At 43.2% G+C, this 25,019-nt stretch overlaps 1 protein-coding gene across 2 annotated transcripts in view; it reads left to right on the top strand.

The window, feature by feature from the left end:
- USP30 (ubiquitin specific peptidase 30) overlaps positions 1–24,734 on the top strand; it is a 37,347-nt gene extending 12,613 nt beyond the window's left edge. For both annotated transcript variants that reach the window (XM_040351880.1, XM_040351881.1), the window contains exons 4-13: positions 20–123; positions 8,908–9,006; positions 9,199–9,241; positions 14,964–15,058; positions 15,172–15,231; positions 15,776–15,862; positions 17,327–17,407; positions 18,930–19,131; positions 19,751–19,859; positions 23,414–24,734. In XM_040351880.1, the coding sequence (XP_040207814.1) occupies positions 20–123; positions 8,908–9,006; positions 9,199–9,241; positions 14,964–15,058; positions 15,172–15,231; positions 15,776–15,862; positions 17,327–17,407; positions 18,930–19,131; positions 19,751–19,859; positions 23,414–23,678 (1,145 nt within the window). In that variant the 3' untranslated portion in view covers positions 23,679–24,734. The remainder of the gene's footprint in view (positions 1–19; positions 124–8,907; positions 9,007–9,198; positions 9,242–14,963; positions 15,059–15,171; positions 15,232–15,775; positions 15,863–17,326; positions 17,408–18,929; positions 19,132–19,750; positions 19,860–23,413) is intronic.
- Positions 24,735–25,019: the final 285 nt, after the last annotated feature.

Raw genomic sequence — 25,019 nt, 5'->3', positions numbered from 1 at the left:
GACACTTTTGTTTCCTAAGCTTTATCTAACCAGGAGGCTGCAGAAGAAGAGGTGGTAGATGCCAGTCCTCTCCTTGATGTTCTCCGGACATACAGGTGGCAAATTTCTTCTTTCGAAGAGCAGGTTAGTGAAGTGCTACTTCATTTTGATATATTTTGTTCTGCCAGCTACTTGAAATGTGCACAGACTGGCTTCTAATCATCTTGCTTCATTTTAAATTATATGTAGACATTTGAAGCATATCTAAACCAAACCATTACATTTAATCTACAGCTTTCATTAAAATAAAACCTGAGATCCAAACATGAGTTCAGGCGGAAAGTGGGGACTTTGAATGAGGCCATAGACATAGTGGAGGTGCATGAATCAAAGTGCATATTTATTAATCATAGAAATGTAAAAAAACATGTCAATAACAAAACAGATCGAAACATGAAGGTCCTTGTTGAGACGTTTCCTGTTAACGCAGTGGTTCTCAACCTGGGGGGTCGGGACCCCCTTGGGGGTCAAATGATGATTTGCCAGGGGGTCACCAATCCCATGGGCTGTTCCTGAAGCCCGCAGCTGCTCACTCAGCCGCCCATTCAGTTCACGGCATGGCTGGGGGGCAGAGACTAGAAGTCAGCTGACATGAGGAATGTGAAGTGGGAGAGGCTGGAGGAGACCCTATCTCCTGATTTCAGCATAGGTGTCACTGCTACGAGACGCTACAAAGTCTGAGACACCGTAAATGGGGAGACACAGTGAGTAACACTACCTGTGATTATAGTTGCCATTAAAAGTCCCCACTACAGTTCTCAGATCGGCACATGACCTTGATTTAAGAGCACCTAAGTTGACTGATCAGAACTCCCCGCCAGCACTGCCACTGATCTGACTAACCCCACCCCCCACCAAGAAATAAGAGAATAAATAAAAATAGAGAATGCATGGAAGGGAGAGAAAAAGAGGGGAAGGAACAAAGAAAAAGGGAGCGAAAGACGGCTAGAGAGAGGGATGGCGGGGGGGGGGGAGCCCGGAGAAAGGAGAACAAAGAGATAGAGGGGTACATCCTCAAATGTACCATAAGGGGTTTTAATACTGTACGAGTGGAAGGGACTCGGGGAGCGCTAAATGTCCATGTGTTAGGGGCGCAAATTACTTGTCTTGCCTTGGATGCTGACAACACGCGCTACGAAAATAATTTTACCGTTAGGGGTCCCCACAACTTGGGAAATTTTATCAAGGGGTCACAGCACTAGTAAGGTTGAGAACCACTGTGTTAACGGGTGACGATACTGTAAACATTTTTTCTGGCATTGTCACCTTGTCAGATGAGCTTTTAGTGGCGACTATAAGTAGCCATGCTCATTGCACATGCAAGTTTGGCTGCTGTCCCCATCAGGATACTAAACAGTGGCACACAGCTGTTTCTGGAGCACATGCATGTAGACAGATAGCAATTGTTTGATACATAGTACTTTAGCAAAAGCAGTATTAAACCCAAAGCAAACCTTTTGTTATATCGCAGCTTACCAATTCTTGTTGTGAAGCAAGTGGGGGTGTGGTCTGGTAAAATAAATGTATTCTATTAAGTAGAAATTAACAATAAAGCTGCCCAGGTCCCCCTGTTTAGCTAATGAGGCCTGGGCCCAGTACAACAGGACCAGTTGTACTGCATTGTTAGTGGCCCTAGCTGCATTTGTTTCCCTATTTTTAGGCTTTCTTTCTTGAATTTTCCTCTGGCAATCCAGCCAGCAAGTCTGTTTTTTTTGCACAGCACAAACTCTACAGCAGAATGCATCAGTTTACGTGGACGAGACAAACCACTTAACACTGGCAGGGGTGATTAAAATGTTAAGCTTTTATTCATGTAAAGCTTTATCCCAAAAATAAAAATAAAATATTTTCTGTAACTGCTTATAAAAGTGTGAGCTGAATTTGGCTTCAGTTTGTTAGTGGTTCAAAATCTTCCAGTACATCTACCATTTTCGTGGTAAAAGGGCAGTGTGATTTTGGACCATTTTCGCACTAAAAGAGCCTGGAGTGGCAGACTGACAATGCTGCTGTCTAATGTGCTTCCTAATGCTCATTCCTCCAGAGTTGTGTCTCACTAATACCGGAGGTGTGTTTCTGGCCAGATCACCAGGTGAAAACGGAAGGAAAAGGCCAAAGAAAAGAAAACTGATGCAGCCACCACATCTAAGCATTGGTAAGCTGCAATATATTACATTTTTGGTTTTGGGTATAATACCTGTTTAAAGCAGTATTGCACCCAAAAGCAAACCTTTCTTATACTGCAACTTACCATTTCTTTATCGTACATCACGGGACACAGAGCGGCATATTCATTACTATGTGGGTTATATGGAGTACCTTCAGGTGATGGACACTGGCAATCTCAAACAGGAAGTGCCCCTCCCTATATAACCCCCTCCCATAGGAGGAGTACCTCAGTTTTTTCGCCAGTGTCTTAGGTGTTGGTCATGGTTTAGCTTACCTCCACATCCTTGGGATTAAGGTGGGCTAACCGGTTCTGTCCAAAGGCCTCAGTGCTAAAGTGGTCAGCAACCGGACCCCAAACCATTGGGGTGTAGCCCATAATGCTTTCTGTTTAGAGAGCTGGACCCTGGGCCCAGAACTTAGAAACCTTTGGGGGCCTAAATGTTCTGTTGCCAGGGTGCTATATGGGCCCAGGACAGTGGCTCCTTCATAGGAACCCAGGGCCTGAAGGTCTAGACGCCACCCACGGAGATGGGGGAAGATTGGACCTCTTGCTGTGCAAAAGTCCTGCGGCATGGAGCAGGTAAGTATTGGGGGAGCTTGCGGAACTTGGTTCTTAGCAGGTTCCCTACAGGGGGTGCACAGGGGGACATGCCTGGGTATGCTCTGCATTGGCAAGGAATCACTATGTCTATGACAGAGACAGGATGATTCAAACTTTTTCCCCAGTAAGATGTGACCTCCCTGGTAAGTGTTGCTTAGCTGGGCTGCTGGCGCTAGGTGTGGGATCTCTGTGAGAGGGGAGCCTTTTTCCCATGCTAAAAAGGAGGTCTGTGACCTACCTAAAGGGCTTACCTGCCTGGGTGCCTGCGCTGCTCCGTCCTCCTCCATGTGTGATGGCCCCCGCGCGCGCGTGCCCGAGATATAAACGATTTTCGCGCCGTTTTCGTGGTGGGGGCGCGTCCCTGGGGCGGCGAATCACAAATAAGGGAAGGGGAGGCCCTTCCATTAGCTGCCAAGAGCTCAGTGTTATCCTGAGCTAGAAGAGAGGAGGACACAGAGCGGAGCGCCGAGGACACCCGGTGGCGAAAGGAAGGATTGCAGTTTTTTTCTAAGGACTGTCAAACCTACAGATAGGTTTTCTTTTCCTTTTTCTCAGCAGATGGCTATTGGCAATACTTAGTGGGAGACAGAGTGGTTTCTTTTCCTCTTCAAAAAAAAAAAAGAAAAAGGAGGAAGGGAAAGAACTGCTGATCCCCCTTCTCAGTTTGGGCGTTAGTCTCTATCGCTCCCAAACCGACAGATCCCCTTAGCTACGTCTGTGGCTGGGTGATAGCAGGTGTACCTCGGTATTGTACCATGGCTTCTGGGTCAGAGGGTACAAAGGGTGGGGATTCCCCCGCAAAATCCGAGGGCTCAGACACGGCTATGCCGCTGCTCTCCCCACAGGACATATCAGGGCACGCCTTGATGGGACCTGGGGGATCTGGTGCTGGGGCTGATCCAGGTCAGTCCAACCCCGGCTTTGTCACTGAGAGGGTTCTTGCTGTTTCTTTAGGTGAACTAGAGAAAAGAATGGCAAAAAGGATAGCTAAGGCTATATCGGGTAGAAAGCGGACTAGGTCTCCGTCACCCGAGCAAGAACCCTCAGACACAGAGATCCTTTCCCTAGGGGAATTGGATAGACTTGACGCTCTGGACCAGGGTGGTTCAGAGATCGAGGATCTGGATACTGAGGAGTCTGGTTCAGCCTCCCAGGGGGAAAGTTTGTGGGTTCAGGCCTTAACAGACATGGTCCATGAGGCATTTAAGTTACCCATACCAGAACCTCAAGTATCGGCGGTTTCAGCTTTAGACTCGTTAAGAGCGCCTCAAAGCAACGCAGTTTTTCCGGTCCATCCTCTACTCGAGGAGGTCATGTTTCAGGATTGGATTAAGCCAGATAGAGTCTTTTTACCACCTAAAAAATTCTCTGTTTTATATCCTATGGAGGAGAAATTCTCCAAAAGGTGGGCGCCCCCGGTGGTGGACGCAGCCATCTCCTATGTGAACAAATCTTTAACTTGTCCGGTGGATAACGTACAGGTGTTTAAGGATCCGGTTGATAAACGCTTGGAAACATTACTGAAAGCCTCCTTTACTTCAGCAGGGGCGATAGTTCAGCCCGCTGTGGCTGCTATTGGAGTTACCCAAGCATTATCAGATAAGACTAAGCAAATGCTTAAACTTATCCCTGCCCAGCAGGCAGAGGAATTTTCGGATATACCGAGGGCTATACGCTTTACGGTGGATGCTATCAAGGACTCCATCCAGCAGGCATCACGTTTATCCTTATTTCTAATCCATATGAGAAGGCTCTTATGGTTGAAGAGTTGGGAGGCGGAGCCCCCATGCAAAAAACTCCTGGTAGGGTTTCCCTTCCATGGAGGACGACTCTTCGGAGAAGATCTGGATAGATATATTCAGACTATATCAAGCGGCAAAAGCACTCTCTTGCCAGTCAAGAAGAAAGCCCAAGGGCCCGCGTTTAAGCGCCAGCCCTCCCCGGGACAGGGGCCCTCTAATACCAGACAGTATCGACGGCCTCCTGCAAGATCAGGCTTTAACAATAAGCCACAGGGCCAAGCCACTGGGGGCAAGAAGCAGTGGCACCGCAAGCCTGCGAAGCCAGCCCCCAATTTGGCCTTATGAAGGGGCGCCCCCACCCACGATGGTGGGGGGAAGGCTACGCCTCTTTGCAGAAGTTTGGGAGGCCAGCATTCCCGACTGCTGGGTACGGTCTTCCGTGGCCACGGGCTACAAACTAGAATTTTTAAGATTCCCTCCTCCTCATTACCAGGAGTCAAGAGTACCAGGCGACCCTGTGAAGAGAGCCGCATTGATGGCGGCATTGAATCATCTACTATGCCAGAAGGTGATAGTAGAAGTACCAGTCCGGGAACAGGGATTGGGGTTCTACTCCAACCTGTTTATTATCCCAAAGCCCAACGGCGATGTCAGGCCAATCTTGGACTTAAAGGGAGTAAATGCGTACCTAAAGGTCCGCTCATTCCGGATGGAAACTATTCGGTCAGCTGTCGCCGTGCTCCAGAAGGACGACTTCATGGCGTCCATAGACATAAAGGATGCTTACCTTCATGTACCAATTTTTCAGCCACATCAAGTATTTCTACGCTTCGCGGTGGCTCAGCGTCATTTCCAATTTGTGGCACTCCCCTTCGGGTTGGCTACGGCCCCCCGGGTATTCACGAAGGTCCTAGCCCCAATCCTAGCCAATCTAAGGACCCAAGGGGTCACGGTCCTGGCTTACCTGGACGACCTTTTGGTCGTAGACCACTCGTCTCCTGGCCTGGAACGAGCAGTGGCCCTCACGGTTCAGTACCTCGAGAGGTTCGGCTGGGTCCTAAATCGAGACAAGTCAGCATTCCTGCCCACAAGGCAGCTGGAATATCTCGGCATGAGATTGGATACAGAACAACAAAGGGTGTTCCTACCCCTATTAAAGGTCAAGGCCATCAAAGAGCTAATACAAATAGTTCTAAGAAAGAAAAGGCCAACTGTTCGCCTATGTATGCGACTACTAGGCAAGATGGTGGCCACATTCGAGGCGGTCCCGTACGCTCAGAGCCACACTCGCATCCTGCAGGCAGCCATCCTGTCAGCATGGAGCAAGAGGCCTCAGGCCTTAGAAATTCCTTTGCCACTCTCACCCAGAGTGCGGCAAAGTCTATCTTGGTGGTTAAACCCTCAGAATCTCCTGAAGGGAAAGACTTTCAGTCCTGTGACCTGGAAGATAGTAACCACAGACGCCAGCCTGATAGGCTGGGGAGCAATTTTGGATGGTTGCACTCGCCAGGGCACTTGGGCAGCGGCAGAGAAGCAGTTGCCCATCAATGTCTTGGAGCTCAGAGCTGCTCGACTAGCCCTCAAGGCTTGGACGTCCAAACTACAGGGGTTCCCGGTGAGAATACAATCGGACAATGCCACGGCGGTGGCATATATAAATCACCAAGGGGGAACCAAGAGTCAAGCCGCTCAGAAAGAAGTGAGCTTGATTTTCTTGTGGGCAGAAGCCCATGTGCCCTGCATATCGGCTATATTCATTCCCGGAGTGGACAACCTACAGGCGGACTTCTTAAGTCGCCAAACTCTGTTGCCGGGGGAGTGGTCTCTGCATCCACAGGTCTTTCAGACACTCTGCCAGAAATGGGGAGTGCCGGACGTGGATATCATGGCATCGAGACTGAACAAGAAACTAGACAGGTTCATGTCCCGCACAAGGGATCCCAGGGCCTGCGGAACCGATGCGTTAGTTTGCCCTTGGCATCAGTTCAAACTTCTTTATGCATTTCCCCCGCTCCAGTTACTACCCCGCCTGCTGCGCAGGATCAGGGTGGAGCACATACCAGTTATCCTGGTAGCTCCAGCATGGCCCAGAAGGGCATGGTATTCACTAATCCTGAAGATGGTAGTGGGAGACCCTTGGACTCTTCCTCTACGGCCAGACCTGCTATCGCAAGGTCCGATCCTCCACCCTGCCTTACGGCATCTAAATTTGACGGCCTGAAGGCTGAATCCCTGATCCTCAGGGGTAGGGGTCTGTCTCAGAAGGTAATCTCTACCCTAATCAGAGCCAGGAAACCGGTCTCTAGGGTGATTTATTACAGGGTCTGGAAGGCCTATGTAGGCTGGTGTGAGTCCAAGCGATGGCTTTCTCGCAAGTTTACCATCGATAGAGTATTACGTTTTCTCCAGCTAGGAGTGGATAAAGGACTGGCATTAAGCACAATCAAAGGACAGATTTCAGCTTTGTCAGTGTGGTTTCAGCGGCCGCTGGCCACCCACTCGCTAGTTAAGACCTTCATTCAGGGGGTCTTACGTATTAATCCTCCAGTTAAATCCCCACTTTGTCCGTGGGATTTAAATCTTGTTCTGTCGAGTTTACAGAAACAACCTTTTGAGCCGTTGGCTGAAATTCCTTTGGTTTTACTGACAAGGAAGTTAGTATTTTTGGTTGCCATGGTTCCGCCAGGAGAGTATCGGAACTGGCAGCCTTATCCTGTAAGGAACCATATCTTATTTTACATAAGGACAAGGTCGTTCTCCGCCCTCATCCTTCCTTCCTACCAAAGGTTATATCCAGTTTTCATCTAAACCAGGATTTGGTATTACCATCCTTCTTTCCTAAACCTACTTCCAGAAAGGAAGGGTTGCTGCATACCTTGGATATTGTTAGGGCCATGAAGGCCTATCTTAAAGCTACAGAGAAGATCCGGAAAACAGATGTGTTGTTCATTTTACCGGATGGGCCCAAGAAGGGGCAGGCAGCTGCAAAATCCACCATCTCGAGGTGGATTAAACAGTTAATCACTCAGGCCTACGGCTTGAAAGGGTTGCCTCCTCCGTTATCATTGAAGGCTCATTCTACTAGGGCCATGGGCGCCTCCTGGGCAGCACACCACCAGATCTCTATGGCTCAAGTTTGCAAGGCGGCAACCTGGTCTTCTGTCCACACGTTTACAAAATTCTACCAGTTGGACGTAAGAAGGAATACTGATACAGCCTTTGGGCAGGCAGTGCTGCAGGCTGCAGTTTGAGACCCTCGGATTCCGGGGGCTCCCTTTTGAGTTAAATTTAATATTTAAAATTATTTTTTTCTCAACTAAGTTGGATTTATTATGATTTAAGTATATCTCTAAATTAAATCCTTTTGTCTTGGGAAGATGTCTCCCTCCCCTCATTGTAAGCATTGCTTTGGGACATCCCACATAGTAATGAATATGCCGCTCTGTGTCCCGTGATGTACGATAAAGAAAAAGGGATTTTTAATACAGCTTACCTGTAAAATCCTTTTCTTGGAGTACATCACGGGACACAGAGCTCCCACCCCTCTTTTGGGGACCATTTTGGGAGGCATACTGCTTGCTACAAAACTGAGGTACTCCTCCTATGGGAGGGGGTTATATAGGGAGGGGCACTTCCTGTTTGAGATTGCCATTGTCCATCACCTGAAGGTACTCCATATAACCCACATAGTAATGAATATGCCGCTCTGTGTCCCGTGATGTACTCCAAGAAAATGATTTTACAGGTAAGCTGTATTAAAAATCCCTTTTTTTTTTTAGATGCGATGGTTGCATTTGTTTTCTTGTTTAGGATTTCTTTCTTTTATTCTCACTTGGTGATCCAGCCAGTAAATCTGTTGTTTTTCAGTTCTGCAGATGTAGCAGTTACAGGGTTGAAACAAACCATTTACCACTGACAGGGGTGATTACAACAGTCAGCTTTTATTTATTTATGTAAAACTGTAATCCCAAAAGGAAAAAAATATATTCTGTATCTGCTTAACAGATACTAACTGTTAGCTGGAGTTCAACTTCATTTTGTTAGTGTAGTAAATCTGCTACTGCATCTAACACTCCCAGATTAACAGCGCCGCCCTCCAAAGGTGGGAGGGAAGTAAAGCCTAAAAAAAGAAAACAAATCCAACCCCCACATCTAATAAACAGTAAGCTGAAACATGTTACATGTTGGGTTTGGGGTTTAATACTGATTAGACGGCACCCTTCCAAAATAACCTAAAGCCTCCAAAATGAAAAAGACCCTATGTTACTGAAAATGCCATTTGAAAATTTAATGTTTTTGTCTTTGACACAGGGCTAAAAACTGTCCTTTTATAATGTGGCGTGCTCTTTGTTTACACAGGATGCACATGAATTATTTCATGTGTTGACATCATCATTAGAAGAAGAGAGAGATCGTCATCCCCATGTACCACACCTCTTTGACATTCATGCTTTGGAGGTGAGCATTTTTTATATTCAGATTTAAATGATTTGATTTCCTATTTATAGAATAATCTGTTATGTGTGGCACATCATGTTCTGCCTGTCTCGTTTTAGCTTTGATCAACAGATTTCACCAAAGCACAAAAACATAATTGTATCTTCCTGATTTAACTTGTTATAGAGCTGTTCAATAATACTTTCATTTCAGGTCACCCAGGTTTGCGAACAGCAGATTCACTGCAGAACAGAAGGTGGGTAATGCTCAATTTGTGACGTCTTTTGTTTATTACAAATCAACTGAAATGATGTGGCAACTGAACTAGGGCAGCCTGTCAATGGGTATTTTAGTGAGAATAATGGGAAGTAAAGTCAGGTGGGACAGTTGCAGTCTGCTGCCCAACCTGGCTGAAGTGTATTGTGTGGAAACTTAAAGTGGAGGTTCACCCGAAAAGTTAATTTTTAACATTAGATTGAGGCTCATTTTGTCAAGGGGAATCGGGTAGTTTTTTTTTAAAATCGAAGCAGTACTTACCGTTTTAGAGAGCGATCTTCTCCGCCGCTTCCGGGTATGGGCTGCGGTACTGGGCGTTCCTATTTGATTGACAGCCTTCCGACGGTCACATACATCGCGTCACGATTTTCCAAAAGTAGCCGAACGTCGGTGCGCATGCGCCCGTATAGAGCCGCACCGACCTTCGGCTTCTTTCGGCTACTCGTGACGCGATGTATGCGACCGTCGGAAGCCTGTCAATCAAATAGGAACGCCCAGTCCCGATACCATACCCGGAAGCGGCGGAGAAGATCGCTCTCTAAAACGGTAAGTACTGCTTTGATTTTAAAAAAACTACCCGATTCCCCTTGACAAAATGAGCATCAATCTAATGTTAAAAAAAAAAAAATTCCGGTGAACTCCCGCTTTAAAGATATTCTGACTATGACAGACAAAGTGCATAAAAACACACACAATTGAAAATCATATTTACATATTTTTGACAATAGATGATTAGTAAAAATAATACTTTATGGTGAAAAAAAGAAATTAAATAGCAATTTTAAAAAAAACAGTCCAAATACAATAAAACCTTGGATTGAGTGTAACTTGGTTTGAGAGCGTTTTGCAAGACAAGCAACATTTTTAAATACATTTTGACTTGATATACAGGTGAAAAACTATAATATCATGCAAAAGTTCATTTATTTTAATGCAACTTAAAAGGTGAAACTAATATATTAGATAGACTCATTACATGCAAAGGAAGATAGTATAAGCCGTGATTTGTCATAATTGTGATGATTATGGCTTCCAGCTCATGAAAGCCCCAAATCCACAATCTCAGAAAATTAGAATATTACATGCAATCAATAAAACAAGGATTGTACATAGAACAATATCGGACCTCTGAAGAGTATAAGCATGCATATGTACTCAGTACTTGATTTGGGCCCCTTTTGCAGCAATTACTGCCTCAATGCGGCGTGGCATGAAAGCTATCAGCCTGTGGCACTGCTGAGGTGTTCTGGAAGATCAGGATGCTTCAATAGCGGCCTTCAGCTCTTCAGCATTGTTCCTTGTCATGTCTCTCATCTTTCTCTTAGCAATGCCCCATAGATTCTCTATGTGGTTCAGGTCAGGCGAGTTTGCTGGCCTGACCACGGTCATTGAACCAGGTTTTGGTGCTTTCGGCAGTGTGGGCAGGTGCCAAGTCCTGCTGGAAAATGAAGTCAGCATCCCCATAGAGCTCGTCTGCAGAAGGAAGCATGAAGTGCTCCAAAATCTCCTGGTAGATGTCTGCATTGACCCTGGACTTAATGAAGCACAGTGGACCAACACCAGCAGATGACATGGCTCCCCAAATCAACACAGACTGTGGAAACTTCACACTGGACTTCAAGCATCTTGCAGTGCTTCTCCATTCTTCCTCCATACTCTGGGTCCTTGTTTTCCAAATGAGATGCAAAATTTGCTCTCATCAGAAAAGAGGACTTTGGACCAGGTCTGTTTTTCTTTAGCCCAGGTAAGACGCTTCTGACGTTGTTTGTTGTTCAGGAGTGGCTTGACAAGAGGAATACGACATTTGAAGCCCATGTCCAGGATCCGTCTGTGTGTGGTGGCTCTTGATGCACCGACTCCAGCCACTCCTTGTGAAAGTCCCCAACACTTTTGAATGGCCTTTTCCTGACAATCCTCTCCAGGCTACGGTCATCCCTGCTACTTCTGCATCTTTTTCTTCCACGCTTTTCCCTTCCACAGAACTTTCTATTAATGTGCTTTGATACAACACTTTGGGAACATCCCAACTTCTTTTGCTATTACCTTTTGAGACTTTCCCTCCTTATGTAGGGTGTCAATGATGGTTTTCTGCACAACTGTCAAGTCAGCAGTCTTTCCCATGATTGTCTTTCAGTCTGGTTCAGTAGGAATCACAATTTAAAGGCTCAGGAAACCTTTGCAGGTGTTATAGCTTAATTAGCTGATTAGAGTGGGTCACTTTGAGCCTAGAATTTTGCACCTTTTCACAATTCTTTAATTTTCTGAGATTGTGGATTTGAGGTTTTCATGAGATGTAAGCCATAATCATCACAATTATGACAAATCACGGCTTGATCTATCTTGCTTTGCATGTAATGAGTCTATCTCATATATTTGTTTCACCTTTTAAGTTGCATTAGTGAAATAAATGAACTTTTGCACAATATTCAAATTTTTCGAGTTTCACCTGTACAAGCGATGTCTTGATATACAAGTAGTGTCATGTCACAACCGAGTATAAAAGAGAAGAGAGGCGCCATTAGGTATAGCAATACAGTTACATTTAATGAAGGTACAACATTTAGAAACTCACATGGTTGATGATTAAAACAGGCACATCTAAGTATGCAGGCATCTGGTGTAAAGCTGTCCAAATAGACCATCCTCCACGCCACCATCAACGTCATCCCTTCCACTATGCGCTCCACAAGAGCATCAAGCCTCGCTTTCAGATCGCTCTACTGCTGGGTAGTCTTCCAGGTCACGATAGCAGACTAACATAGGTGAGAGCTGGCGGTGTGTATAGTGTTCATAAATACAGACATCCGTAAGATGGCTGCAGCTCCTCTGGTCAGAGTTAATGCCGCTATATAATAAAACTGCAAAGAGATAAAAAACAGGGCTGTGCTGCCATCTAAGTGTAGATTTCATTATAACCAATCGTAAAATTAAAATGGATTGCCCTATCGCCTGTTTGTTTCTGTAGGATTTTACTGTATCTGAGTCTCCTTGTTTTTCTTATTCTTCCATTTATCGTCAATACTCTGTTAAGTTTTTCATTGCCTGAGGCTTTTTCCAAGAAACTAACATGTTGGACTATTATTTCTTCTATTATGCTTATCGTGGACTCTGGCAACCTAGTTTCTTATTCTCGTGTAATGTAACACCCGAATGGACAATGCGAATGACATATATTGTTCTTGACCTCTGTTACAATTGACTACTTGACAAATTTGCCATGTCTGGCCTTTCTATTGGCCTTTCCCATTGAAATCCAACTTTGTCATATAAGTTCCGTGAAATGATTGTATTCGTATACTGGCACATCCGATAGTCCATGAACATCTGTTGAGTACAGCAGAACAGCCAGGTACTGCAGACTAACCCCCCTGGAAGCAGCTGTAATATCATGCAGAGTACACCATGAAAGCGTATCAATGATGCAGAGCCAGGCCAGGAAGCAGCCGGGAATTTCCGGTCCTGGGGACACTGGTACATTTCACTCCCACCCAATTTCTGGCTCAGCACTACATCATCCGGCCACGCTTCCATGGTGTACTCTGCATCATATTACAGTTGCTTTCAGGCATTACTCTGGCTGCTGTACAGATGTTCACGGACTATCTGATTTGCCTTTACTTACAGTGGGTATAGAAAAGCGGAACTGCTCAAGTTCATTTAGGCTGGGTTCACACCATTTCGAATTGGGCTGAAATTGGACCTGAAAACCGTGAACCAGCATGCACCGGACCCCTGCCGTGAGCTGCATACGGCTCATATGTGAACCGAGCCTTAAATTTGATAGTGACCATTTGTGGGCGGCAGTCTTCAAGTCATTCCACATAATTTCAATGGGCTTTAAGTCTGGGCTCTTACTAAGGCCCTACAAGGACATATACCTTTTTCTCCTTCAACCACTGTGTGGTAATTTTTGGTGTGTGCTTTGGGTCACTGTCATGTTGGAAGGTAAACCTTCCCATTGACAACTTTCTGGCAGAGGGCAGCAGATTTCCCCAAGAATTTGATGGTCATTTGCTCCATCCACTTTCCTTCTATCCTGACAAGTGCTCCAATCTCTGCTGCAGAGAAACACGCCCATAATAGGGTATTACCACCTCCATGCTTTACCATAAGAATGGTGTTATTTGGATGGTGAGATGTATTGGATTTCCGCCAGACATATTTGTCGTTGAGGCCAAATAATTAAATTTTAGTCTCATCTGACCATAACGACTTTTTCTATGTGGCCTCAGAATCTTCAAGGTGCATTTTGGCAAAGCTCAGTCAGACTCGGACTACATGTGGCCTTTCTTGAGAAGTGACTTGAGAAGTTTTCTTTGCAACCCTCACATACAAACCACGTTTGTGGAGAATTTGTAACGTTGTTGTCGCATGCACACAATGACCACTCTTTGTCATAAATTCCTGCAACTGCTTCAGAGTTGCTGTAGGACTCTTGGTAGCCTCCTTGGCCAGTTTCCTCCTGGCTCTTTCATCCAGTTTGAAGCAACGTCCTAACTCAGGGAGGGTCTGTGTTGTACCAAATACCTTCCACTTCTTAATATAAGACTTCACAGTGGCATTGACATTTTTTTGTATCCATCCTGATTAGTGCCTGTTGACAACCTATCCCGGAGATCTTTTCACAGTGCCTTGCCACCCATAGTTGATTCTTTGCTTTAGTTGCACTACCGGGGACTGAAATGCTGCAGGAAAGTTATTTTCATGCTGCGCTTATCAAAATGACCACAGTTGGAAGTCAAATGGCTTTGTGTGCCATTGAAAAGGTGATTAGCTACACCTGATTGAGTTTACAAGTCATTTTTAGGAGGGGGTGATCCTTTTTCCAACTCGGTAATTCTTTTTTTGATTATTTTTTGTTTCTGACATGTTGGTGTTATGTCTTTCACTTGGATGTTATAATTTGCAAAATACAACTGGATAAAACAGACAGTGTCTGTGTTAACTTCCGGCTGCAATGCAACTAAATTTAATTATTTTAAAGGTTGGTGATTCTTTCCTATACCCACTGTATCTTTTAAAGTGAGTGCAATTTTAATTTTATAATAGGTTATGATAAAAGCTACACTTAGATGATGGCGCCCCCTGTGTTTTTTTTTTTGAACGGTATTGGATGATTGGCTACTGAAGTTGCATCTTCAGAATCATTCTGGTCCAGTCCTTAGCAAGGCTCATTACTTGCAGCCAGCTCTCGTGCTGTAGGTCACTGAGATCATTAGTCAATCACATCAGATATGGATCCCTCTTCAACCCTACTTAGAACAACACTGACTTCTCTTTTACAGCGTTAAAAGCAAATGAACACCAGTTTGTGACCACAAAGTACATTTCCAAATTTGGAAATGTTTCAAAAGCTAAATAGTTAGTTACTGTCTGCTGCTTACTACTGCTGAATGTGTCTCTGTGTCCAGCTAAAACAGTTGCTCTGTGAATTCTATTGGTGTTTTGTTGCCTTTTATAAATTAGGTAACAATACCTTTTCAGCAAGTTCAATATGTCTCTGTGTAATTGTTCCTGGTTATAAGTACTCATTATTGCCCTTGGGGAAGTCCTTCAGGGCCTGCAAATTGCACTCTATTCTTGATTTTGGATCATCGCCCACATGGACTTGGTCATGCTAACTTTGCTCTCTATAGATTGTCTATCATTTTCTGGCTTGGCTGGCAGTCATGAAAAAGTGGTAAGATTTTATTCTCTTCTAGGAGTGATAAACCCTATCCCTAGACATTGGAAAACTCACCACCCTTTTCATGGAAGATTGACTAGTAACATGATTTGCAAGAACTGTCAGCATCAGGTAAGAATGTGTCATTTTTAGATTTGCTACATTCAAAAAAAATCATTATGATTAGAATAACCTTTGTCCGTGGCAATTATAGCTTTTCATGTAAATTCTAATTTTTCATGTAGAGTCCTATGCGATATGACACCTTTGACAGCCTGTCGTTGAGTATACCTTCAGGTGCATGGGTAGGTATGCTGCTATACTTCTTTTAAGCAAACGTTAATGATTTTGGGTCTGCCTCACTATATAGAGCGAGTACAGGAATCTGTTGTGGTTCCATGACACCCTGCACTAACTGAATGTCCTCAGTCTTCAGGGTTGAATGATTAAGGGTGTAATTCGACTGGAAAGGCTGAGCACATCTACGGGCAGGAAGGAATTACCTTAGGGGGCAATGCCAGTGAGAGGAGGTAAGTTGCTTAAAAGAGAAGCTATAATGCTTTAGGGTTAACTTAATTTTATTTTTAAAATCTGTTCAGTTTTACAAATGAACATTCAGTACAGTGTTCACCATTGACACAAGATTCTGGGGACACTGTGGGTTTTCTAATGAAGAGCACACCAGCAATTGTTTTTTCTTTCAGACTTTGTCTCTGATTGAAAATTCATAGGGGCTGACTAAAGTAGGAGAAAGGGAGGTGTTGATGAACAAGTATATATTTATTTTATTTATTTTATTTAAATCTCTCTTTAATTTTTCTTTCTTTTTTTTTTTTTTTTTTATACCAGGGTCGCACTTTGACACTTGACCATTGCCTACAACACTTCATCTCCACAGAGAGTGTTAAGGATGTTGTCTGTGAAAACTGTACCAAAGTAAGTTGAACACAGTATCAAAATGTGTTTGTATGGACTGGTAGCGGCGGAAACGACCCGATCCAATCCTTTCCCCTCAGAGGCTGTGAGTCAGGTGAGGGAACGATGGCCCCCACTCGACTCGTTGACGTTGGAAGACGGAATCGTTGTCAAATGTCACTTTTGGGAACGGCCTTATTGAATTTACGTGTGATCTTGACCCCAGATCTCACAGAGGTACTGTCATGCTTTTTTTATTACAAGGGATGTTTACATTCTTTGTAATAGGAATAAAAGTGATCCAAACTTTTTTTTTTTTTTTTTTTTTTTGAGCTTCCCATCCCGCCGTGCTCTCGTACAGAAGCGTATGCATATGTTAGTTGCGCCAGCATATGTAGACAGTCACCAGCATATGTAGACCGTATTCAAACCACACATGTGAGGCATTGCCGTGATCATTACAGCTAAAGCAATAATTCTAGCAAAAGACCTCATCTGTATCTCAAAACTGGTAACCTGTAGAAATGTTTAAACATCGGGGAGTTTTAAGGGTCAAAGTTTGTCGCCGTTCCAGGATCGGGCGCAATTTTGAAGCATGACATGTTGGGTATCAATTTACCCGGCATAACATTATCTTTCACAATATATAAAAATTTGGGCTAACTTTTTTACTGTTTTCTTATTTTTTTATTTAAAAAAGTGTATTTTTTCCCAAAAAATTTAATTTGCAAGACCGCTGCGCAAATACGGTGTGACCTCCATTTTATTCTCTAGGGTGTCTGAAAAAATTAAAATATAATGTTTGGTGTTCTAAGTAATTTTCTAGCAAAAAAAAAATGATAACTTGTAAACAACAAGTTTGAAAAATAGGCCCTGTCCTTAAGTGGTTAATAGTAAAATATATAAATAAGAGATACCATATATACTCGAATATAAGCCGAGGCACCTAAATTTACCACAAAAAAATGGGAAAACGTATTGACTCGAATTTAAGCCTAGGGTGGGAAATGCAGCAGCTACTGTAAGTGGAAAAGAGGGTCAACTGTGCCCATCAGCGGCCTCAACTGTGCCCATCAGCGGCCTCAACTGTGCCCATCTGCAGCCTCATGTACCTTTGATCTCCCGCTGTGTCATAAAACTGCAGTCGGCGGCCGTCCACTGTAACAAAGCCCCGCCTCCTCGTCCATGATAGACGGAACACTGATTCAGTTTCCCAGCATTGTTATCAGTGTTCAGCGTTCCATCTATCATGGACGAGGAGGCTGCGGGGCTTTGTTACAGTGGACGGCCGCCGACTGCAGGTAAGACTGACACAGCAGGAGACCCTCACACGAGTATAAGCCGAGTGGGGTTTTTTCAGCATAAAAAATGTGCTGAAAAAGTTGGTTTTGAACTACTTGTGTTTGTCATATTCTGTAATAGGCATATTCCAGTTGGATATAGCTAAATTTTTATGAAAATCCCTTTTTGTTTTTTTTATTACAGCTACAAGCTCAGGAGAGGCCGAATGGGCAGCTATTGGAAGATCAGAAAACTACTTTTGTTAAACAGTTAAAATTAGGAAAGGTGAGCAACCAAAATCACTGGAATTCAGCAAGCTGAGAGGAAAATGTACACCGATCAGCCATAACATTATGACCACCCACCATAACTTGTTGAGGCTATGCAGCCCCATACACAACAAATTGGGATTCACTGTGTGTTCTGACACCTTTCTATCGGAACCAACACTAACTTTTTCAGCAGTTTGAGCTACAGTAGCTCTTCTCTTGGAACAGGCCCGCCTTCACTCCCCACATTTATCAATGAGCCTTGGTCGCCCATGACCCTTGGTCGCCCATGACCCTGTCGCTGATCTATTTCCTTGTTGGGTTCTGACCACTGCAGACCAGGAACATCCCACAAGAGCTGCAAATGCTCTGACCCAGTCGTCTAGCCATTACAATTTGTGTCTGCTTTCAGCACATCATCTTTAAGACCATGTTCACTTATTGCCTAATGTATCCCTCCCACTTTCAGATGCCATTGTAACAAGATAATTAAAGTGATTGTAACGTCTCGTTGTTTTTTTTTTTTTTTTCTATACAAATAACAAACATGTTATATTTACCTGCTCTGTTGTCGATTTGCACAGAGCAGCCCAGATCCTCCTCTTCTCGGGTCCCTTTTCTGTGATCCTGGCAACTCCCTCCTGTCGAGTGCCCCCACAGCAAGCAGCTTGCTTTGGGGGCACCCAAGCTGAGCCATAGCTCCATGGTATCCATTCAGACACGGAGCTGCGGACCTGCCCCACCCCCTCTCTCTTCTGATTGGCTAGCTGACTTAGATTGACAGCAGTGGGAGCTAATGGTGCTGCTACTGTCTCAGCCAATCAAGAGGGAGAGTCTCAGATGGCCAAGAAACACGTGGACATCGCTGGACAGAGATGTAGCTCAGGTAAATATTAGGGGGGCTGCTGCACATAGAAGGCTTTTTATCTTAATGCATAGAATGCAATAAAATAAAAAACCTTCTGACTTTACCATCACTTTAATGATGTTCGCTTTGCCTGTTAAAGTGGTTGTAAACCCTTACAGACCACTTTGCTTACCTGTAGGTGCAACAAATATTTGCAGAAAAGACTGCACCGATGTCTACGGCGCTTGCGCGCCGTAAACAACGCCGCAGGTGCACTGAGCGTGCCGTTAGTGAAGGTGATCGCGCCGTCACTGACGGCTCCCATGCGCATGTGTGGGAGTGACTTAATGACGCGCTGTAATTGGCCGGAGCCGTGATACCTGGAAGTCACTCGGGTAGCATGGCGGAGGAGAGGAACAAGAGTCGCTATGCATACTAGCTTATTATGCCTTTCTCTTGCAGGGTTTTTTTTTAAAGAAATGTTTTAGAGGGTTTACTTCCTCTTTAATGGTCATAATGTTATGGCTGATCGGTGCTTATTCTATGAGTGAAACTCATTTCGGGCTTTACTGGGGGAAATATGGGAATCTAAACAGGCCAATTAACTTTATTGTAGTCTATTTTTATTTTTTGATATTGTTATTGTAATTATGAATTTTATGTTGAATTAGTGTTTCTGCCTTTTCAATAGCTTCCTCAGTGTTTGTGCATCCACTTGCAGCGTCTGAGCTGGTCTAATCAGGGTAGCCCACTAAAACGAAATGAACACGTCCAGTTTAGCGAGTTTCTGGCTTTGGACAGATATAAGTATCGACTTGCTAGAAACTCCCTCTCTCAGCATCAAGGCAGAACTTGCAGCAGAACAGTTCCACCAACAACAGATGGATCAGCAGGTACTCTATGATATCAGAAGATTAAGAAATCTACTTCCTTCTGTGCTTCCATATGCAGGGATACCCCTGCTAAGTCAATGGCTTACCACTTAGCAAGTCATTCTTTTTAAATGTTTGCATAGGTGATTGGGTAAAGTAGATATATGCAACAAGTCTTTTTTGTTTGTTTATTGGCAAATGATCTGGCAATTGGGGAAACCAGTTTGATAGATACATACAGTATACCCAATTAGTGGGCCAGAATAGTGCAGAAGTTTTCAACCTGGACAGTTGACATTTTTATCTCTACTGTTCATCTTCAACAGACGTTGCTATTAGGCAATATACTTACTATGTTAGATGCTCATGTAAAAGACTGGACATTTCTACACATTGTCAGCTTGGTGGCTTAGATAGCTCTGAGAGGAAATATTTGCAACTCTGAAATCAAGCGGAGTCTAATGGGTTACCCCCACAGTAGTAATAATCTGCTTGGGTTATATGGTGTAATATTTGCAGATTTTAAAATGGCAAGGTAAGTCTTGTAGCACATTTTTTTTTTAGTTGAAAAATATATTTAATTTTGCACACTACCACCAATCTTGGTTTGAAATTAATTACATTTATGTATTTTGTCTAGTTTCTGATGGTCTTCATAATTCCAAGATTAAGTTGTTGAATGGAACGTATTCTACTTCACTATTGTCGTCTTCATATTCAAACTCAAAGTCTTCTCCAGCAGAGTGCACGTGAGTATCATGACATAAGTTTTTAAGAATTAACTTTTTTTTTTTAAAGATTTTATAAAAGAGAATACATACACAGTGTACATAGCACACATTTCGCAGTCCAAGCACACAAGTATAGAGGACAAAGTAGTAAAAAGGGTAAGTAAGGCTGGCCATACATGGAGCAAATGTCTTTCTTACAACCACAGGTTTCCAGAAAGAAATTAGCTAGATTCCCCCATCAACTCAGAGTTAGTGGGAGTCGGCGTCACTGGGTGTTTTTTTTTTTCTCCCCTTATGTTTATTTACTGGAATCTTATTTTCCTGCTCCTTCTGTATTAATATCCTAGGCCACCTGAGAAAGCTATGCTGAACTGATAGTGCTAAAGGGCGGCCCAGGAGACTTTGGTGCCTGCTGTGGGACGGAGTTGTTATTTGGCCCCCCCAACCCTGGGGCCACCCACACTGTATGTGTGCAGCTTGGGTGGATGACGTCACAAGTGGGGGCAGAGCTCACTGGCAGTGGCCATCCTAAATAAAACATATTGAGCATGACTTCAGGAACGTAATATGTACAGTCTGGAAGAAAAGAAGGGAAAGGGGAGATATGATTGAAACCTTTAAAATACATCAAGGAGGGCAGTTTTTCATATATGAAACCAAACTCAAGAACATGAGGACATGACCACAATCTAACTGGAGGAAAGTTCAAAACTAATTTTTGAAAGTATTATTTTACTGAAAGGGTAGTTGATGCTTGGAATAAACTTTCAGCAGAGGTAGTAAAATAGTAAACAGTAAATGGCTTTAAACATGCTTGGATCTATACTCAACCAAAAAAGTCAATGAAAAACAAAAGACAAACAAGCCCAAAAGAAAAAAAAACATTAAAGAAAATGGGCAAATTCGATAGACTACTACAGATCACATTATCTAGAGTCAGCAGTCCATATGTCTCACAGACCGAAGAGAGAATGGACAAAGCAGGGGGAGGGTCCCGGATACCTTCGGTAGGGAAGAACCTAGACCTAACTCCCCTGGTACTGGAGTACAATTTGTGCCTTGCAGCTCTGATTCCCTTCCCCTATCGGGTACTTCTGCTGTCTCCTGAGCACATTCCTCCAGTTCCTATGTATCAATAGAGGATATGTTTGCTTTGGCGGGGATGCTTTCCCGGATTTTTGCTGGTTTGGACCGAAGGGGTCCCCTTCTCCCCCCTCTATGGAGAAGGAACTTGTGGAGGTCGATGTAGAAGCAGACGACTTTGTACCTGAACATGGGGAGGTAAAATACTCCTCTTTTGAGGACTCTGCATCAGAAGGCCCTTGTGCAGTTTCTCACAAAATTGATTAGCGCTTATTTGAAGGTACCGCTTCCAGAGTCCTCCTTTTCAGAAAGTTCTGCCCCTGGGATCATTGTGCCACCACAGGATCCTCAGTTGTTCCCTATACAGTCTTACCTCATGGATGTCTTGTATGTGGACTGGACTCCTGATCATCTTCTTTCTCAGGGATTAATTGTTCCGGGTCCAGAGGACAAAAAGTCCTGCGGACTCTATTCAAATTTCATTATAGTCCCAAAGCCAAACTAAGATGGTTGTCCCATCATGGACCTCAAACATCTTAACAGGTTACTGCAGGTGCGGAAGCTTATTCAAGTGCATTCTGTGGTGGCCTCTCTTCACCCTGGGTATTTCCTGGCATCGATGGGCATGAAGGATGCCTACCTACATGTCACAAATTTTCCTCCTCACCAGAGGTTTCTATAATGTTTACCAAGGTCTTAGCTCCGATTCTGGGCTTGCTACAGACCGATAGGGTGCCTATTCTGGGTTACATGGATAATTTGCTTCTAAGAGAGCGATCTGCTCCTCTTCTGTAGCACAATGTGTTTTTCGCAATATAAACTCTGGAGAGGTTTGGCTGGGTTTTCAACCCCCAGAAATTTGTATTGCTCCTGGTTCAACTGTTGGATTATCTGGGCCTAATCTTGTATACTGCCCAGATGAGAGTGATTCTCCCTCTGGACAAAACCAGGGGGATTCTCTAAGGACGCTAAGAAGTCCCTAGATTTGCCTTTGTCTTGGAAAAATGGTTGATGTTCTGATGGCGTGAAACTCCAGTGCTCTTTGATCTCTGGACTGGTGGATGTTTCTCCGGCTTCTGAAGATGGGAAATTCCTTTCTCTCCCTCTCTTGGAAGGTGCTGACAATAGACACCAGCTTAAAGGGGTTGTAAAGGTTTGTTTTGTATTTTCTAAATAGGTTCCTTTTAAGCTAGTGTTGGTTCACTTAACTTTTCCTTCATTTTCCCTTCTAAATGTTTTTTTTTTCTTTGTCTGAATTTCTCACTTCCTGTTCCTCAGTAAGCTGTTCTGGCTGACTAACCTCCAGCCAGAACAGCTCGGATGATGGGGGCAAGCTTACTGAGGAGAAACAGGAAGTGAGAAATTCAGACAAAGAAAAAAAATATTTAGAAGGGAAATTGAAGGAAAAGGTAAGTGAACCAACAATGCACTAGCTTAAAGGAACCTTTTTTAGAAAATAAAAAACAAACCTTTACAACCCCTTTAACGGATTTAGGGGGTTCTGGATCACCTTTCGGTGCAAGGAACTTTTTCTCCTGCATTGGTACAAGGTCTCCCTGTGAGGATGCAGTCCGACAACACAATGGCCATGGCATACATAAATCTTTCAGGAGGAAGTGGTTCTTATCTTGTCCTGGGTTAAGCTTTTTGTTTCTACTCCAGGAGTATAAAATGGATAGGTGGATTTCCTCAGTCGTCAGCAATTGTCTCCAGTGGAGTGGACTCTTTACCTGTTCAGGGAGTTCAGTCAATGGTGGCTGCCAAATGTGCACCTTCTGGCATCCAGGTTCAATGCAAAACTGGACAGATTTGTCTTCAGGACCAGGGATCCTCGGGCGTTTGCAGATTTCCAGGATCTAGATATATTGGTGCCCATTACCGACCAGATAAGAGTAAAAGTTTTTATCCAAAATCTGGTTATTTTGGGACATTGCCCCCAGACATGGTGCATAGTGACCAGTGCCCTGTTGACCACATTGTCTGAAACAGATCGGGGATGTCGTCGGGGGCATTTGGAGCGATCCTATTTAGAACCAAGTACCAAGGCAGGAGAGTTTTATTATTTTGATTCAATCAGTGTGTTGATAGAAATTTTGCATAAATTGTTGGCAATATCCTGCCACTCAGGTCAATAGTTATTTTGAGCTCTTGTTCCCACAATTTCATGTAAGGAGGTTTACAATTTAGGTCCGTTAATAGGTTATATACTATAGAAACCTGTCCATTTTGTCAAGAACCCAGATTGGCAGGATACTTCAAACCGTGTTGGGGAGATGTCTTGAGACCGGAGTTTAGTTCTGACTTAGGACATAAGTTGAGTATATTGAAATGTTTCAGAAAAGGGCATTTGCAGTGTTTTCACAGAAATGAGGTAAGGTGTAGTTTGTCACCATTTAAAAAGTCTCCTATACGTAATAAACAAATCTTTACATGATGTTGGTATAGTTTTTATTAGCAATAATCCAGCTTTAATATTATTCTCATTACAGTTCTTCCTCATATCTCTTTCGTCTGATGGCAGTCATTGTTCATCATGGTGACATGCATTCGGGACATTTTGTTACCTATCGACGATCCCCTCCTGCAGCCAAGAGCCAAAAGCATTCTAGCCAGCAGTGGTTGTGGATTTCAGATGACACAGTGCGAAGAGCTAACATACAGGAAGTTCTCTCGTCTTGTGCTTATTTGCTGTTCTATGAACGTGCATTTTCTAAATCCTGTAATCTAGGACGTGAAACAAGAGCAGAGGAATGAAGAGAGCAAAAGGGACACAGCTCTGTTTTACATTTCAATTTATACGGTTTCACTAAGGATATACTATTAAGCCAAACCTTACAATGGAATGGAACAGACTTCGCACCTATACTGCTGGCAATAAAAAGTATGAGGTACCACGTTTTTTGGCAAAATAGTAAAATTGTTGTAAAAAATTTTCCCATTTTTTTTAAAAAATATTTCGATTATTTATGTTGTACCATTCATAATTTACATAACTGTTTTCTGGAGATTCCATAGCTTTATTTTTAACCTGAAAGAACCCAAGATGATCATGTTGTATAAAGTATATGTAACAACATAAGTGCCCAAAAATGTATGTAACTGGTCAATATTTCTACATAGAACTTGAATATCTTAACCTAAAAACAAGAATGTAATATATTGTAGCCTACTAGTTCTTAAAAGTGGGGGGCTGCATTCAGTTTCTTTTTTCAGGATACAGAAAATATCCATTGATCCTGCAAGGAATCTCTTGTCCTTGTAACTTCCTGTGCACTGAACTGATATCTCAAACAATGGTTATCGGCTTTCTTCTATGAACTCCATGTAGTGGAGATGATTAAAGGGAGCGGAGTTTGTAGTCCAAATCAGAATAGCAGTGTAGACTGACAATGCTGCTGCACCATAAACACAGAACACTGAGTGGATGTTGTTGCCCTGTGATAGGAAGTGTGTTAATAGCAGGGTCACCATATAAAATACAAATCAAAACAAATACTAATGGAGCCATTACTGGTAAACTGCAATATATTTAGTTTTTGTGTTGAAATATAGTTTAAATCTTGTAAAACCAATGTTTACATGTGGATCATACCTAATATCCAGTTAAAAGGCTTAGTTATACTTCTCTTGAAATGTAAAATGCAACAAAATTATTGTTTTTTTGCTGTATTTAATTGCATCTCGTGTATATGTGTAAATAAGAGATTATTTATTCTTACCTTGACAGATTGTATTAAATAACCGGTAATTTACAATTTAATTTTAATATGTTGTAATATTATGTGGTAATAAAGAAATTTTCCTGAAGAATTTTGTTGCCATTTTATTGTTTGCAATTACCAACTGAACTTTCTGGTAATTAAATTACTAAATGATGACAATTTGTTGTAAATTGAAGGTGGGAGTAAACTCCCATGCATGATTTTTACCTATAGGTAAGCCTATAATAAGGCTTACCTATAAAACGTAAAGGTTGTGCTGCGCTGTACATCAAATGTGAGATAAAGCGCAAAAGGGCTTGTGACAGGTACACTTACCTATAGGTACAGTAAAAATCTCCTGATCGTGCACCGTAGGAGATATTTACTTTAGATG

This window comes from Rana temporaria, chromosome 1 (genome assembly GCF_905171775.1).
Source record: "Rana temporaria chromosome 1, aRanTem1.1, whole genome shotgun sequence".
Lineage (NCBI taxonomy): Eukaryota > Metazoa > Chordata > Amphibia > Anura > Ranidae > Rana > Rana temporaria.
This window is presented reverse-complemented; position numbering and strand designations above follow the sequence as displayed.